This window comes from Dryobates pubescens, chromosome Z (genome assembly GCF_014839835.1).
Source record: "Dryobates pubescens isolate bDryPub1 chromosome Z, bDryPub1.pri, whole genome shotgun sequence".
Taxonomy (NCBI): Eukaryota; Metazoa; Chordata; class Aves; order Piciformes; family Picidae; genus Dryobates; species Dryobates pubescens.
Window position 1 is genome coordinate 32,346,634 of NC_071657.1, and position 16,886 is coordinate 32,363,519.

The 16,886-nt window shown below is 42.6% G+C and overlaps 1 protein-coding gene across 1 annotated transcript in view; it reads right to left on the bottom strand.

Moving 5' to 3' along the window:
* LOC104299259 (hippocampus abundant transcript-like protein 1) overlaps positions 1 to 15,368 on the bottom strand; it is a 40,030-nt gene extending 24,662 nt beyond the window's left edge. The window contains exons 1-3 of the mRNA XM_054177757.1: positions 14,976 to 15,368; positions 14,756 to 14,914; positions 3,860 to 3,955 (exon numbers count right to left, since the gene is read on the bottom strand). Coding sequence (XP_054033732.1) covers positions 3,860 to 3,955; positions 14,756 to 14,914; positions 14,976 to 15,368 — 648 coding nt within the window. The remainder of the gene's footprint in view (positions 1 to 3,859; positions 3,956 to 14,755; positions 14,915 to 14,975) is intronic.
* Between the last annotated feature and the right edge of the window lie 1,518 nt (positions 15,369 to 16,886).

Sequence of the window (16,886 nt, forward strand, 5' to 3'; positions counted from 1 at the left end):
TTCAAGTCTGTCCCACACAACATCCTGGTCTCCAAGCTGGTGTAGTATGGGTTTGATGGATTGACCATTCAGTGGATAAAGGACTAGCTTGATGGCTGCACCCACAGGGTACCTGTCAATGGGTCCATGTCCAAGTGGAGGCCAGTGACAAGCGGAGTCCCTCAGGGATCAGTACTGGAACCAGACTTGTTTAACATCTTTGTTGACAACATGGACAGTGGCACTGAGTGCACCCTCAGCAGCTTTGCTGACAGCACTAAGCTGTGTGGTACAGCAGACACGCTGGAGGGAAGGGACGGCATCCAGAGGGACGTTGACAGGCTGGAGAGGTGGGCCCAAGCTAACCTCATGAAGTTCAACAAAACCAAATGCAATGTCCTGCATCTGGGTAGGAGCAATCCCAAGCACCAATATAGACTGGACAGTGAGTGGCTTGAGAGCAGCCTTGAAGAAAAGGTCTTGGGGGTGCTGGTGGATGAGAAGCTCAACATGAGCCAGCAGTGTGCACTTGTAGCCCAGAAAACCAATCACATCCTGGGCTGCATCAAGAGAAGGATAGCCAGCAGGTCAAGGGAGGTGATTCTCCCCTTCTACTCCCCTCTGGTGAGACCCCACCTGGAGCACTGCATCCAGTTCTGGAGGCCCTATTACAAGAAGGATCTGAACATGCTGGAATGTGTCCAGAGAAGGGCCATGAGGATGATCAGAGGGCTGGAGCACCTCTCCTATGAGGACAGACTGACAGATTTGTGACTATTCAGTCTGGAGAAGAGAAGGCTCTGAGAAGACCTTATTGTGGCTTTCCAGTATCTTAAGGGGGCCTACAAGAAAGTTGGGGAGGGACTTTTAAGGGTGTCAGGTGGGGGGAATGGAACAAAACTAGAAATGGGTAGATTCAGATTGGATGTTAGGAAGAAATTCTTCACCATGAGGGTGGTGAGACACCCAAACAGGTTGCCCAGGGAGGTGGTGGAGACTTCACCCCTGGAGGTTTTGAAGGCCAGGCTGGATGTGGCTCTGAGCAACCCGTTCTAGTGTGAGGTGTCCCTACCCATGGCAGGAGTGCTGGAACTAGATGATCCTTGAGGTCCCTTCCAATCTTAGCAATTCTATGATTCTTTTAAATGAGACATGTTGAGCTCAGGCAACTTGATCATTTTCGTTAAAAAAAAAAGAGGAAATAAAAAAAATAGAAACAAGAAAGACCATCCTTTAAGTGTCCTCATATGTTGACACTGCCAAGACAGCATGACAGGGTAGTCATTTACTGAGAAATTTTCTTTATGGAAATCTGTTAGCTTAATAATAAAAAAGCTCATCTAAACAGTTATGCCAGAAAGATCAGTGATTGTCATTAAGTTGGTCAGACAGACACCTTTCAAGAGTTCGGCAGATGATTTTGTTTAGTTTGTGGAAGGAAAATAACTAACTTCAAGGTCTTCCAATGCCTCAAAACCTCACTCATCATGTATTCAAAGTGCTCTCAGTTATTACCTGATAAAAAACTTGACTAGTAGACTTTTGAGGACTTCCCTCTTACCTGATTTGAAAGACTAGGATCCATGTCTTCAGATAAAAATAGAATAGAATAGAATAGAATAGAATAGAATAGAATAGAATAGAATAGAATAGAATAGACCAGGTTGGAAGAGAGCTTCAAGATCATTGTGTCCAACCTATCATCCAACACCACCCAATCAACTAAACCATGCAACCAAGCATCCTGTAAAGCCTCATCCTGAACACCCCCAGCGATGGTGACCCCACCACCTCCTCGGGCAGCCCATTCCAGTGCGCAATCACTCTCTCTGTGTAAAACTTCCTCCTAACATCCAGGCTAAACCTCCTCTGACGCAGCCTGAGACTGTGACCTCTTGTTCTGGTACTGGCTGCCTGGGAGAAGAGACCAACATCCGCCTGTCTACAACCCCCCTTCCGGTAGTTGCAGAGAGCAATAAGGTCACTTCTGAGTCTCCTCTTCTCCAGGCTAAGCAACCACAGCTCCCTCAATCTCTCCTTGTTTTCCAAGCCCCTCACCAACTTTGTTGCCCTTCTCTGGACACGCTCCAGCAAGTCAACATCCTTCCTAAACTGAGGAGCCCAGAAATGGACACAGTACTCAAGGTGCGGGCTAACCAGTGCAGTGGACAGGGGCAGAATGACCTCCCTGCTCCTGCTGGCCACACTGTTCCTGATGCAGGCCAGGATGCCATTGGCCCACCTGGCTGCCTGGGCACACTGCAGGCTCATGTTCAGCCTACCATCAACCAGCACCCCCAGGTCCCTCTCCACCTGACTGCTCTCCAGCCACTCTGACCCCAGCCTGTAGCTCTGCATGGGGTTGCTGTGGCCAATGTGCAGAACCCGGCACTTGGATGTGTTCAATCTCATGCCGTTGGACTCTGCCCATCTGCCCAGCCTGTTGAGGTCCCTCTGCAGAGCCTCTCTCTACCCTCCAGCAGAGCAACTCCTGCCCCCAGCTTGGTGTCATCTGCAAGTTTACTGATGATGGACTCAACGCCCTCATCCAGATCATCAATAAAGATGTTAAAGAGCATGGGGCCCAGTACTGATCCCTGGGGCACACCACTAGTGACTGGCCACCAGCTGGATGTGGCACCATTCACCACCACTCTCTGGCCTCAGCCCTCCAGCCAGTTCCTAACCCATCACAGTGTGCTCCCATCCAAGCCACGGGCTGACAGCTTGGCCAGGAGTTTGCTGTGGGGGATGCTGTCAAAGGCCTTGCTGACGTCCAGGTAGACTACATCCACAGGCCTCCCCACATCCACTAGTCGGGTCACCTGATCATAGAAGGAGATCAGGTTGGTCAGGCAGGACCTGCCCTTCCTAAATCCATGCTGGATGGGCCTGATCCCTTGGCCATCCTCTAAGTGCTGTGTGACTGCACTCAAGATGACCTGTTCCATAATCTTGCCTGGCACTGAGGTCAGCCTGACAGGCCTAGAATTCCCTAGCACATCCAACCGGCCCTTCTTGTGGATGGACACCACACTGGCCAGCTTCCAGTCTTCTGGGATGTCTCCAGTGAGCCAGGACTGCTGAAAAATGATGGAGAGTGGCTTGGCCAGCACATCTGCCAGCTCTCTCAGCACCCTGGGATGGATCCCATCTGGTCCCATGGACTTGTGGGGATCCAAGAGGCTAAGCAGATCACCAACTACCCCATTCTGGATCAGAGGAAAACTATGCTGCTCCCTGACTCCTTCTGCCAGCTCTGCAGGCCAGCTGTCTGGAAGACATTCTGTCCTGCTAGTAAAAATTGAGGCAAAGAAGGTGTTAAGTACCTCTGCCTTTTCCTCATCCTTAGTCTCATATACTACTACCAAACACTCAAATTACCTATTCATCTGGAAAATAACTACATTCCAGAACAGATTAAATACTTATCAATCTCCTACAATGAAGCTTTTATATTTTAGTTCAAGATACATGCTGGTAAAACAGTCAGCCCACAGTAGCATATGAAGTAACTATGGGATGCATAGGTTGAATTGTTATGACTGGAAGATTAACTGAACTCTGAAGAATTAAAAATAGGCAGTTTCCAGAGACTTTCATCAGTACACTAAATTGATGCTCCTCTAAAAGGCAAATAAAAGCTGAAGACTAGTACAGTGAGTTGCTATTATTTTTCACTACGTTTTAGTTTTTCAGCAGTCTAGATGTCACCTGTAGTATACACTTCAACTGTGCAGTATTAATTGTTAAACACTCCTGGAATTCAATTAATATGCTAAACAGGAAGTGCAAGACAAATGAAACCATTCATCCTTAGGAATTAGCAAATTAACTGTTGTCATTACTGCCAAGACAATAGCTGATCAGTGGTACTTACCACTAGCATTGGAGTTGTCAAGAGCCCCCAGGCAAAGAATTCCAGAAATATGACCACCACTGCATGGTATATTCCAGGTCGACCAATACCTTGCTGCTAAGAAAGAAAAATACATGCAGTGGTTGTACACATCTAGTTCATTCCATGTGCAAAAATCTCGTGCAAATACAATAACCTGCTTTCAGGATGACATACTACTACCAAGCCCTTGCAAACAATAAAATACCAAACAAGGGCAGAGAAGAAGTATTACAAAATTACTGAAGATTCCAAAGAACTTGAGAAAGTTTGTTCCCTCTAACTCTTGTTGACCAAAGAGAACTATTTTTCTGATTCCTGACACTGCCCTGTACTGCACTCACCTCCAGCGTGCCTTTAGGTTTTCTCCACCTTGACCACTAATCACAACTCTTCCACAGCAGTGTGACAAATGGTCTGACTCTCCCTGCTACATCCACAGGTGACAACAAACCAGAACTGTTTCACGAAGATCACGTCACCCATACAACAAATCTATGGCAATGCACTTAAGCAAAAGAGTACTAATTTTTGCATTTGGAACTGCCAAAGTAGCTTATGTAGTGTATACAACTGCTTTCTGTTGACTGCTGATAACTGATTTCATGCTTCTGCCCTGCCCATAGAGAACGAGATCAGAGAGCTACATAAGTGCCCATGATGCTGTGAAATCAGTGACATCCAAGAGCCAAGGACTGGACATCAGATGGGCTATCTAAAATCATTTAGAGTTGCCAGGTAGAATCCTTTGGCAGAAGAGATTTAAGCAGAACTGCTGCTTCCTTTCATTTCCATGTAGCAATTGTTAGACTGTGTTCTACAAGGTTTCGGGTTCCCAAATTACTCCTTTCCTTTCTTCTGGTATCTGCCCTGTAAAAACTGTTTTTCAGTGTTTCTAACCAATTCAGCGTCTGCACACCCCCACAGGGTTGGCAATTCTTAGAAAAGAGCAGTACAGCACTCTCAACCGGTACTCCCACACACACATGAAGTTTACCCAAAATAGAGGAGACTTCTCTTGCACATTGTACAATCTAATAATGTGGAGTTCTGTTGAAGAGACATCATCTAGTGACAAAGTTATCAGACTGTGTAATTTCACTAGAGGGAGAGTAGAGCAAACCTGAAATGCAGGGTCTCCCACTGAACCAAAAAAAAGAACATGACAACTTATAGAATACATAGAATAAACCAGGTTGGAAGAGACCTTCAAGATCATCGCATCCAACCCATCAACCAATCCAACACCACCTAAACAACTAACCCATGGCACCAAGCACCCCATCAAGTCTCCTCCTGAAAACCTCCAATGATGGCGACTCCACCACCTCCCCAGGCAGCCCATTCTAATGGGCAATCACTCTCTCTGTATAGAACTTTTTCCCAACATCCAACCTAAACCTCCCCTGGCGCAGCCTGAGACTGTGTCCTCTTGTTCTGGTACTAGCTGCCTGGGAGAAGAGACCAACATCTGTTTGTCTACAACTGAGATTATGAAAACCCATAGGAGCAGACTAAAAGTAACCCAGACAGCATTTTTGCTTGCTAATAAGCTATTTCCTCTATTGCAGACTGCTTCAAAGCTCCAGGATCTGAAGTAAACACTTTTTTCTTCCAAGAAATACTAATATAGTATCATAGAGCAAAGATTATCTCTGGGAGGCTGAAAACTTTTTCAGCATTATTAACATTTCTCTGTGGGTTACGATGCAATTTTTGATCTCTAAATAGCCAACATTCCAAAACTTACCAGCTGATAGGAAGGGATAATCTTCTTCATATAAGAAGGCTGCAAGTACATCTACATACTTGTGCTGGGTTACACCCATCCTTGATGGGGGCTCAAGGAACCCATCCCCCAGGTGGACAAAAGAAACTTGATCCTCATGGGCAGAGACTTGGTTTTTCCCCTTCCAGGAGGAGGGGTCCCCTGGGTCAAAAGTGGTCTATTCCACTCCCCCTTCCTGTCCAGCAAGCCTCTAAAAAGGGCGGGCATTTTTTACTGCTCTTTCTTGCCTCACTTGTTTGAGAGAGATCATCTGCTGCTGCTTCCTGCACATGGTCAGAGCCTACTTTCCAAGATGAATCTACACTTTTCTAAAGAACTGAATTCACTTGCATCCAGGGAATACAAAGCCATCCAGACTTGGTTTTGTGTATTTTCCTATTTATCTTTATCCCTTCCTGTGATACCTGTGAACCCTCCCTGTTAATTTTTATAGATATAGATATGTATATGTAGAATGAGAGAGGGTGGGTGAGAGAGAGGGTGCGTTAAAAATTTACCTTTTACTTCCAAAACTATTTCAGACTATTTCTTTCATGAATTTACCTCTCCTTTCCCCTAACCCTTTTTTTTTTCACTTTGTTTTAGCTTACCAGGAAAAGGCAGGGCAGGGAGAAGGAATCTCAATCTGTTATCATTTGAGCTTTTAAACTCAAGTTAAATCTCAGACCAGCACAGATATTCTTGGCACCCAACGTGGGGCTTGAAAAATAATACATTGTTTAGAAAATACTACTTTGTTTAAAAAAATAACACTTTCTTTGAAAAGAAAGGATTGGCAGTAGAGATGTTAATTTCAAAGACTTTAATAGTACAAGTTTTTAGCTGGGCTTTTTGCTGGATTTTTTGGATCTATATTTATAAATTAATAACTTATCATGTGATTTGGTTAATGATGGAGATGCTGTTCAACTGGGTAAAAACTTTACCAATGCGGTTTTGCATGTATCTCTTCAATTCTGTTACCACTTGAGCTTTTAAATTCCAGTTAAAACTCAAATCAGCACAATACTATAGCAGGAAAACAATGTTAGGAGTACTTTTTGCTAAGATGTATGTCAGTTGACTAGCACTTGGCACAGACTACAAAGTCAGAAGATCCCCTCACTTCCACATCGCTAACGATTATGTTGGGCCATAACCCTCTGGTTTGCATTCAGCAGCAGGTGGTTCCAGCACCACTAAAAGGTTTTGGAGTGTCTGTCTGCTTTTTTCTAATGTTTTTAATACATGGAAATTTTATGAGAGATTTAAACCCTTTACCAGAAAGATGATGTACATACATACCCTAATAAACACATATGATTTTCTCCACAGAAGTCAATATAAATAAAGTATCTTTGCTGTACGTGGCCTAAATGACTATTTCCTGGAGATTAAAAAGTCTGCAAATAATTTCAGGCAGTATCATATAGGTTACAGAGAGTTGCACTACACTACAAAAAAAAAAATAAAAAAAAGGCAACCCAGAATTCTCTATAACCCTTTGGGTTCAAGACATAACCTGGAAAAGCAGAATTTAAATCCTGAAAGGAACATGCGCACACACCACCACACACATCCACATCTTGAGTACTGTGTCCAGTTCTGGGCCACTCAGTTTAGGAAGGATGTTGAGTTGCTCGAACGTGTCCAGAGAAGGGCCACAAGACTGGTTAGGGGTTTGGAGCACAAGCCCTATGAGGAAAGGCTGAGGGAGCTGGGGTTGCTTAGCCTGGAAAAGAGTAGGCTCATGGCAGACCTTATTGCTGTCTACAACTACCTGAAGGGAGGCTGTAGCCAGGTGGGAGTTGGTCTCTTCTCCCAGGCAACCAGCATCAGAACAAGAGAAAACAGTCTCAAGTTGTGCCAGGGGAGGTTTGGGCTGGATGTTAGGAAGTGATTGGCCATTGGAATGGGCTGCCCAGGGAGGTGGAGAAGTCACCATCATTGGAGGTGTTTAAGAAGAGACTGAATGAGGTACTTGGTGCCAAGGTTTAGTTGATTCGGTGGTGTTGGGTGATGGGTTGGACTTGATGATCTCAAAGGTTCTCCAACCTGGTTAATTCTATTCTATCTACATTACTCCAAGAACATTTGTGCAAATGTCTGTATCAAGAAACCAAAATTATGCAAACATGAAAATTCACTGACACTGTCAAATGGACCAGTGCAGATGATAACTTCTGAACACCCATCCTTTTCTGTAGATCCTAAATCTCTTATCACAAAAGCTTTCAATTTTTAATTGAGCATCAAGTTATTTTCAAGAGAAGAAACAGGTTATGACCAATCATTTACACAGCCAGGACCACTGACAAAATGCAACAAAAACTCCTTATTTGTCTTGAATTCAAAGAACTTTCTAGAAACAATTTATACTTGCTTTCAGGATGAAGCTACCAAGAAATAATGGCTGTGGTTAATTTCTCTTTTAAACAAGTACTTTGCAACAGAATGCAACTGCAAGCTGTTTACACAAAGAATAATCTTAAGACATATGCAAAAAGTGGTTACAAACTTGAAGCACAAAGGGGTTTAGACTTAGCCATTATGGGAACAACTTTAATTCCTCATGATTAAAGACATTCAAACAGTTTCAGAAATAGCATCAGTACAGTCAACAAAATGTTTAAATGTTAACTAAGTATTGTCGCTAATGTCTTAAAATCTCCTAAGGGCTTGTTTTCTGTCCACAAAGATCTACATCTGACAGCCCCATGTGTAGGCTGAAAAACTCTGTATGCATATTAGGATTGGTTTTAAATGCAGCTGCTGGTCAAATTATTACTCTTCCATAACCAATAGTGATCAAAACATTACAAAATCTCAAATACTTAACAGAAATGTAAGACCATCATTATAAAGTCTGAAGATATAACAAAATATCTAGTATTTCTCCAATTTTATAATTGTAGGCTTCTTTTCACCCATACTCAATTCTAAAGAAAAATATTTCTTCTGCCTTTATTGGAGGTAGAATAAACCCAAAATTCAATTTGAAGACAACAACAGAAAACTACTGGGTGCAACACAGACCATTTTTTGTTGGTTGGTTGGGTTTTGTATTTTTTGTTGTTTAAAGAACACAGCTGTTGAACATTAATTAAGCCCATGAGAACATTTCAAGACCAGAAATCCAGCTGGCAAGGAATTTTTCACAGAATAATGGGAAAAAAATGCAATATAGTATCAGTAGGAATATCTTATGCTAGACATTTTGAAGGGAAACTAGTATAATTCACTCCAGAATCAAAAATTTCTTCTGAGCAAAGGCAGAACTCTCACTGTTTATTTATGAAACTTTTACGTAGCTATTTATCTGTTAATTCATATTCTAACCAATTCAAATCAAAACTAACAATTAGGAGAGGAGAGATTAATTTTAATGTAGACAAATTCAATTCCAACATTAAAAAAAAATAATCTGGATATGGGATGACTACTACTTAGGAATGTGATCCTGGAAAAGACTTCCAAAGACACCAGTTTAGTATCCAGCAGTGTTGTAGTCAAAGATTTATTTATTTCTCCCTGTTAGGAAAAGGATCATCATTCTATTACTGCGTAAACATGTCATGTGCCTGCCTTGCCAACTCTCTGCTTCTGTTGTTCAACCATTCCTATGAGATCTGCCTAAAGATCCTCCTCTGATCCCCATGACTGCTCATTTAGTTCAGAAACTTTAAGCAATACACATTGTTGAACAGCCTATTTTACAGCTAAAGAGGCCTACAGAAGGACAAAGTACACTGCCAAGGGACAGAGGAATGCTGAAGTGGGTTCCTCCAAGCTGCAGCTGAAACATTTACAGAAAGATATAGCTGCGATTTATTGAACTGGGAATGATATGAAAGGTATGCAGAAAAAACAATTGTCACTGACTGTGGTGGATTGAGAGAGGGCCTAGCTCTCCCTCCCCCACAGAGAAAGAAACCACAGCTAAACTCAGTCAGAGAAGCAAAGCTATGTTTACAAGCATATATGGAATGCAGGTTATATATAACACAATATATACAGTATTTACAATATATATAGAAATATACAACAAAGAAAAAAAAACACAACAAAATTCCCTCCTCCAGAAGAGGAAGATTCCTCCCCGCTATACCCCACTCTCTCCCCCTACCTCCCTTTTTTCCCAAAAAGGGGTTAGAGAGAGAAAGAAAGGCAGTTATTAGGGAAGAGAGTTCTTATTAGGCTTCAAAAAGCACATGCAGGAATTAGTTTTGCTTATCTCAAGGTCATTCCAGCTAGTTTTGCTCAGAAGCAGACAGGCTGGAAAGGCAGAACAGGCTGGAACTGAGAAAAATTCCCACTGCACTAAAACTTAAAGTTGCATTCTACCAATCTACCAATGAAATTAATTTAGAATATCTGAATGTTTTCATTTTCATACCAAAACATTCAGCCAGAGTGTTCCAACACTGTCCCTTTCTTAAAGGCACAGCCTCAAACAGTCACACTGACTTATTGTAATAAAATACAAGAAAGTAAGTAAAGCAGAGCCTGAGCCAGAGTGCTTAAATTGCATGGCACTTTCACACAATTTACTCTTAGGGTCTAGAATGCCTTGCCATATCTTCTGCTTGGAATACTTTCCTGTTTAAGTTCAGACTGGGCAAATTTACCAAGCAGAAATCCTCTGAGCAGTGTTAAACACAAACATACCATCTCTGGTTCAGTCTTTGAGGTTCAGGCCATTTAGAAGTTTGGGTTTAGTACTGGCACTGTCAAATCATATATAATCAGCATAGCACACCACAGTGAATTGCAAGATGATCTATCCATTGCTTACATTTCCCTCCTAAAAGATAGGATACATGACACTGAAAATGCCTCTAAAGGGCATAGACTGCTTAGTTAATTCAAATGCATCTCCATTAGAGAATTGCTTAAAGTTCATTGTCCTGTGGTTACACTTGGATCCTCAGTACTAAAAGAAAAAAAATAAAAAAAATCAAGTCTTATCTACATATTTAAACTTCAATTGCTGTAGCCTAGCATAGTGCTCTCTGGACACAAAACTTTCCAGACTGCTAGAACCTGGAGTATCAGTATCAGTAAACACAGAACAGCGAAAGTGTCCTCTCAGCATGAACAGCAGCTAATCACATAATGATTCAGAGTTCAAACTCTAATGTGACAGAAGATTCAGAATGACATGGGCAACCTTGTAAATGCAACACTGACGATCCCTAATTATTCATATTTAGCAGAAAAAAAATTTCTTGTTGAAGAAAATAGTGCTCCACAGATTAACAAATAGGAAAATTGCAAATTTGCACAATGTGCTCACTAATAGCAATTAAATTCTACCAGAAAGGTAAGAAACCAGCTTTCTAGACTGAAAGGTGTTTCAGTAAAGTCACCCAACATTTAACCATGTGGTTTCAGCTTTTACCATGATGTATTTTTATGAATTATAAAAAAGAAAAATGCCATCAGAAAGGGTAAACAACCAGCACCAGAACAAGAGGACACAGTCTCAAGCTGCACCAGGGGAAGTTCAGGCTCGAGGTTAGGAGAAGGTTCTTCACTGTGAGAGTCATTCATCATTGAAATGGGCTGCCCAGGGAGGTGGTGGAGTCACCATCCCTGGAGGTGTTCAAGAAGGGATTGGACGTGGCACTTGGTGCCGTGGTCTAGTCATGAGGTCTGTGGAGACAGGTTGGACTCGATGATTTTTGAGGTCTCTTCCAACCTTAGTGATACTGTGATACCGTAAAAACCTGTCACTCTTCAGGTATATACCAGCTGTGCTTTGCTGGGTAAAACAATTTAATTAATAAAGCCTGGCAATCTTCTGGAATGGAGATTTAAACTTCAGAATGCTTTCATTATGTTTCTAAAACGCACAAAGGTCCTGGGCTTCATAATAGCTGAGGCATTTTATAGCACCTAAGAACATGAAACTACTGTACCATTGACTCTCAAAGCAGTACCTAAATGTGTTTTCTCCTTAGCTATCCCATTTGAGGACTTCTCCCATAAGACCACTTCATTTAGACAGTACAGTACTGTATTTTGCTAAAAAGATTCTTTTCTGGCATTACTTTACTGACAATAGGTTGTGCAGAAATTGCGTGTTATTAATATTCTGAATGTCATGTTGTTTTATACTTCTAGTGCTCATAATTCAGATGGAACAAGGCTGTATTGCCAGCAACAAAATGTTGATGTCATAATTTGCTTCAGTTTCTGAGGCTCACTGAAATAAGGGAAATACAGCCAAGAGAAACTGATTTAATTCCAATGGAATTTATTTAAACATACTGTTGTTCTTACAAGTTTAGAGCCAGTAACACAACTTACTAAAAAGTAATTTGTTCAGTATTTATATTTTAGTTAACTCAGTGAAGCCAAAACATTCAACAGGGTGAAGTTAATCACAGACCAACCAAAAACCAGAAGCTTGTTACTCCCAAGCTGGAGGGGTAACGGAAGAAAGCGTTGTGCAACCTGACACACTATGTTATAATCTTCCACTCTGTTTTACCAATCTGATGTGATGAATTAATCATTATAAAAATTTAAATTTAAAACATCTTTCACAAGCCAAGGAAGTGGCTCACCATACTGCATTTTTGCATTTACTTCTTCAGCAGCAGCACAAAGGGCAACCTTCCACTTTCAAATGCCACAAATGCCTTCCCACTCATATCAAAGAAATCTCTAAGGCTATGATACAATCTCTCATATTTTAGTCTTAATTAGCTCCTTCAATAAAGTTTAGGCAGAGGGAGTTCTAGTAACATGACAGCCACATGACAATCACACGGATGTGTAGGAACTGCAATAACAAAGCAGGGAACAGACTGTTCAGTCAAGAATTGTGAATCGGACCCCAGGCTGATGTAGGTATAGCTGTATTACCGCTGTAGCAATACACAGAAGATAAGGCTTAAGCTGCCTGTCTTTCTTGTACAACATGCATTACAGGAACACAAAGTCCCTTGCGGGGAAAAAAAACAACAACAAACCAACAAACAAACACCCAGGAAGTAAGACCTGAGATCATTTCATGAATTCAGAATTTATGTCATTTAGAAGCCAAATTTTCAAAGTGATAAAACAGAGTACATTAAGCATTTGAAATCATTATTGTAATTGCTTATCCAACTTCAACAAGTATTCCATCTAGTAATAAAACACCAGGTTAGCACCTTTGTCAATTACGGGTTTGTTTTCCATTTAAGCTTTAAAATCCTTCAAGGTTAGAAAAAAAGTCAGCATTCTTTGAGTTTGTTTTGATTTCTCCACCTGTACCCTCCATTTCATATCATCTGGATATATTTAAATCACCCATTTTTCTTCTGTGACATTATCCCTTTTTTCCTTCACCACATTGTCCCTGCTGATAAAAATAAAATCTCTTCCACAATTACTTTCCTACTCTTACTTTAAATTGGGTTAGTGCATCTTACATGCCTAGTCCTAAATGGCAGCTGCTATACATAAACCTAGAACGGCAAATACACCAAACAGGACACATAAGCTGCACTTTGTCAATGAATCCAGCCTACTTTTTTGAAGACATAACCATTTCTAAAAGAAAACTGAAAGACTGAAAAATAGAACTGCTTGTTTACAAGAAGTCTAAAGCAGTCACTTTGGAAATAATTTGCATACAATAATGTAATTTACCTAATGAATGCCATAGAGTGGTTTTTTTTAACATCTTCTCTGGGTTAATTGCATACTAAAATTACCTTAACACATTCATCAGAGGGAGAAAGAGCTTACTGATAGTAAACAGATGGTTCCAAGATTGTTTTGGTTTTTTTTATATGCCTGAGTTCTAGCCATGGTATCACATTAATGCTAACACAATTAATGCTAAGCTAAAGATATAACAAGTGCCTTCACTTCACTTTAACAAAAACCAGTAACCTATCCGCTCTCCAATAGCAAAGATGCTTTTCTGTGTGAAGGTAGATGGTATGCATGGCAGATGTTGGCTCCCTGACACTAAAAACATTTTAAAATTTCTAGCATAAGCAATGCTTTCAGCATATCTAATTTTGTGACTAAATATTTAATACTTAATGCATTACAGGAATACCTAAACATAAATAAAGTCTAAAGAATCACCAGTTAGTAAGTCAGGTTGCAAACAAAATTTGTGTGACTGCAACTTGACAGAAGAGATTTATCATGACAAGATTTGGCCTAGTTTTCACCTGTGCCCCTTCAAGGCCTGTCAACGACAGGATCATCTAGTTTTTCATTTTGTGTGTTTCCCTGTGCTCCCCTACCTGCATCTTTGGCTCTGGGCTCACCACTAACAAAACAGGATGAACGCTATCATCTTAGCCAGGGACACCCTGTCTGAAATAGATCACCTGTACTCCTCTAATGCAGAAAGATCAAGAGATGTCATCTCAGATCTGTTTCTACGGCATCTTTTGAGCATGCACAAAGAAAAAGGATTAAGCCATTCAATAGGTGTTTCTTTTGAGAAGTAATTATACCCCACTACCACATTTACAACTTTCCTTGACACATTTTCGTGACAGCTCAGAGACCGCTTCTTTCCAGATACTTTTGTCTGCACAAAGACATCTTAATGCACTGGGAAGAAACAAAACCGAAGGAGCTGTTAAGCTACTGAAACAACGTGATAGCTCTACGATTTTGGTTTACAACTGAGCACCTCCCAGAACTCCACACAAACACTAAGCTTTACGTCCTCGGACCTCAGCATTATGTATTTTGAGAGAAACTATTTACAGCCATCTGCTTACAGGCGTCGCCACTGCTCGGGATAAACTACTAACGAACGCCCCGGGGCTGGTAGAGGCGAGGAGGCAAGGCAGAGTGGCCAGCACGACGCCCTCGGCCGAGTCAGATAGAGATGCCGCCAAGCGGAAGCCGCGGAAGCCGCGCATCCCGGCGCACCGCGGCGCACCCCAGCTTCCTGAAAGCTTCCAAGACCGCGAGGGCACCCGGACGACGCTCCCGAGGGCAGCTGGTCCCCCACAGACAGAAAAGCGGATCGGGCGCTTGCCGTCACTGGCCGCCTTGCCCGGCCCATATCGCACCGGCACCCCCAGTGACGGTGGCGCGCACTCACAAGCCGCCGCTGCCGGCGCCGCCCACCCTGCACTTACTGCGCCGATGCCGCCGCCCGCCTTCAGGCCGACCCTCTTCACCAGCATGATGCTGCCGCCCTCCCTCGGCGGCGGCACCACCGCCTCCGCTTCCTCCTCTCTTTTCCGGGCCGGGGCTGGCGGCGGCTCCGGCTTGGGATTCATGTCGCTTCCACCATCCTTCCAGAAAGGCAGGGCGAATGATCACAAATAGCAAAGCGAGCCGGAGACACCTGCCCACGCCCCCAGCGGCCGCCTCCGCTGCGCCTCCTGGGCGGGGCACCACCGCCGGGCCCACATGATCGCTGGGCCCGCCCCATCCCCCAGCGGAACTGCTCTGGGACGCGGGGAATGCGGGCGTCCTACCTTCCAGTGGGTGGGGAAGAGCCGCGCGGAGTGGCGGCGTTAGGTCCAGCCCCGGCGCGTCCCTGTTCGCAGGGATATGCTCCGTTCTGGCTCCTGCTTTCTTTCTAGAACAGCGAGTATCCCCCAGACCAGCGTGCTGTTTGTCTTCGTTAAACTTTGCTGGGTCCCTGGACTCATTGTCCCCGGACTGGTGTGTTTCGGAGATCAGTTTCTTCTCACTTTTGGACGAGGTCAGTCGGGCACCGTAAGAACTAGCAGCAGTTATCATAAGTAGAACTGCTTACTTCTCAGTTCACCGAATGTGCATAAATCGAATGCGCTGAGGTAATGCAGCACTGTCAGTGAAGATTATGACCACTGCAGGCCACGTTGAATGAGTAGAGCAGGCCAGGCACCCATCTGGAATAAGTTATTCACCAGAAAGCTCACAATGTCAACCTGTAGCCAGTGCTGAGAGGCTTTCACAGAATCACAGAAAACATCCAGTAGGAAGGGACCTCAAAGATCATCAAGTCCAACCTTCCACCCAGCACTGAAGGGTCAATACTAAACCATATCCCTACGTGTCAGGTCCACACACACTGCTTAAACACCTCCAGGGATGGTGGAGTCACGACTGCCCTGAGCAGACCATTCCAACGTTTGATGACGTTCTCTCTGAAGAAGTATTTCCTAGCATCCAGCCTGAACCTCCCCTGGTGCAGCTTGAAAAAATTCCATCTAGTTCTGTCACTTGCCATCAAGAAGAGGCTGGCTCCCTCATCACTCCAATGCCCCTTCAGGTAATTTTGGAGACCAATGAGGTTTGTCTCCATACTGCATGTGTTTCCTACCATCTTGACTGTGATGGAGTGATAATTTGTGTCAATTAGATTATTAAAGCAGAAACTCTAAAGCAGAAGTATGCATGGGCTAAATAAAAATATGGAACTAAAAAGTGAGACAAGGATGTTTTAGTATAAAATGCTCTTTGCCTTTGCTATTATTGATTATATTTTGTTTGCTTTATTTATGTCGAAGTTTGTATAGTAGAGTGAAATACTAGGGAAGCTAACAACTTGTGTGAAAAATAGCCTATGTAACAATAACAAGTTGCTCAAGGATGAGAAAGGAGGAGAGTTTGCTGCTGAAGATGTGAAAGTGAATATACAAGAAATGATTGTAAGAACTGGCAAGCAACCCCAAGGACTCTGCATGTAACCCACCACTGGGAAAGGCACCGATTGTAAAAACAGAGCTAAAACAGTTACAACCACAAGGACTGTGCATGCAGCCCACCCGCAAGTGCTGACCAGAAGATTAGATCGTGGAAAGAACAGCAGAAGGATGAACTAATTTAAATAAAGCCACCTTTTATATGCATATGTATTAGGAATAGAATATTTAAAGAGGAACTAGATCATGTTTACTGCGCATGTTGGTGGAGTGTAGGCTCCCCATGCACCCAGTGCTGTTTGCTTGCCTTTTATTGCCTTAAATTGCTCTTTTCAAAATAAAATTGTTTTTAATCAAATTTTAATTGGCTTTGTCATTAATAACATTTACTGCTCAGGTTAAGCAGTTGTTTTCTCTGATACCTCCAGTGTTTTCCACCAAGTACCAAATGGTTTACAGGACCAGAACTTTTCCGTTTTCTAGAATAATAAATGTTAAATTAAAATGCTGTTTGCTGTTTATCTATTTTGGCAGTGTACAACAAGCTATATATAGCACACTGTGAAATTTATCCCCTACATTACACATCAATTTAACTAATGTTCAGGAAAGTGTTGACTTGAAATGATTT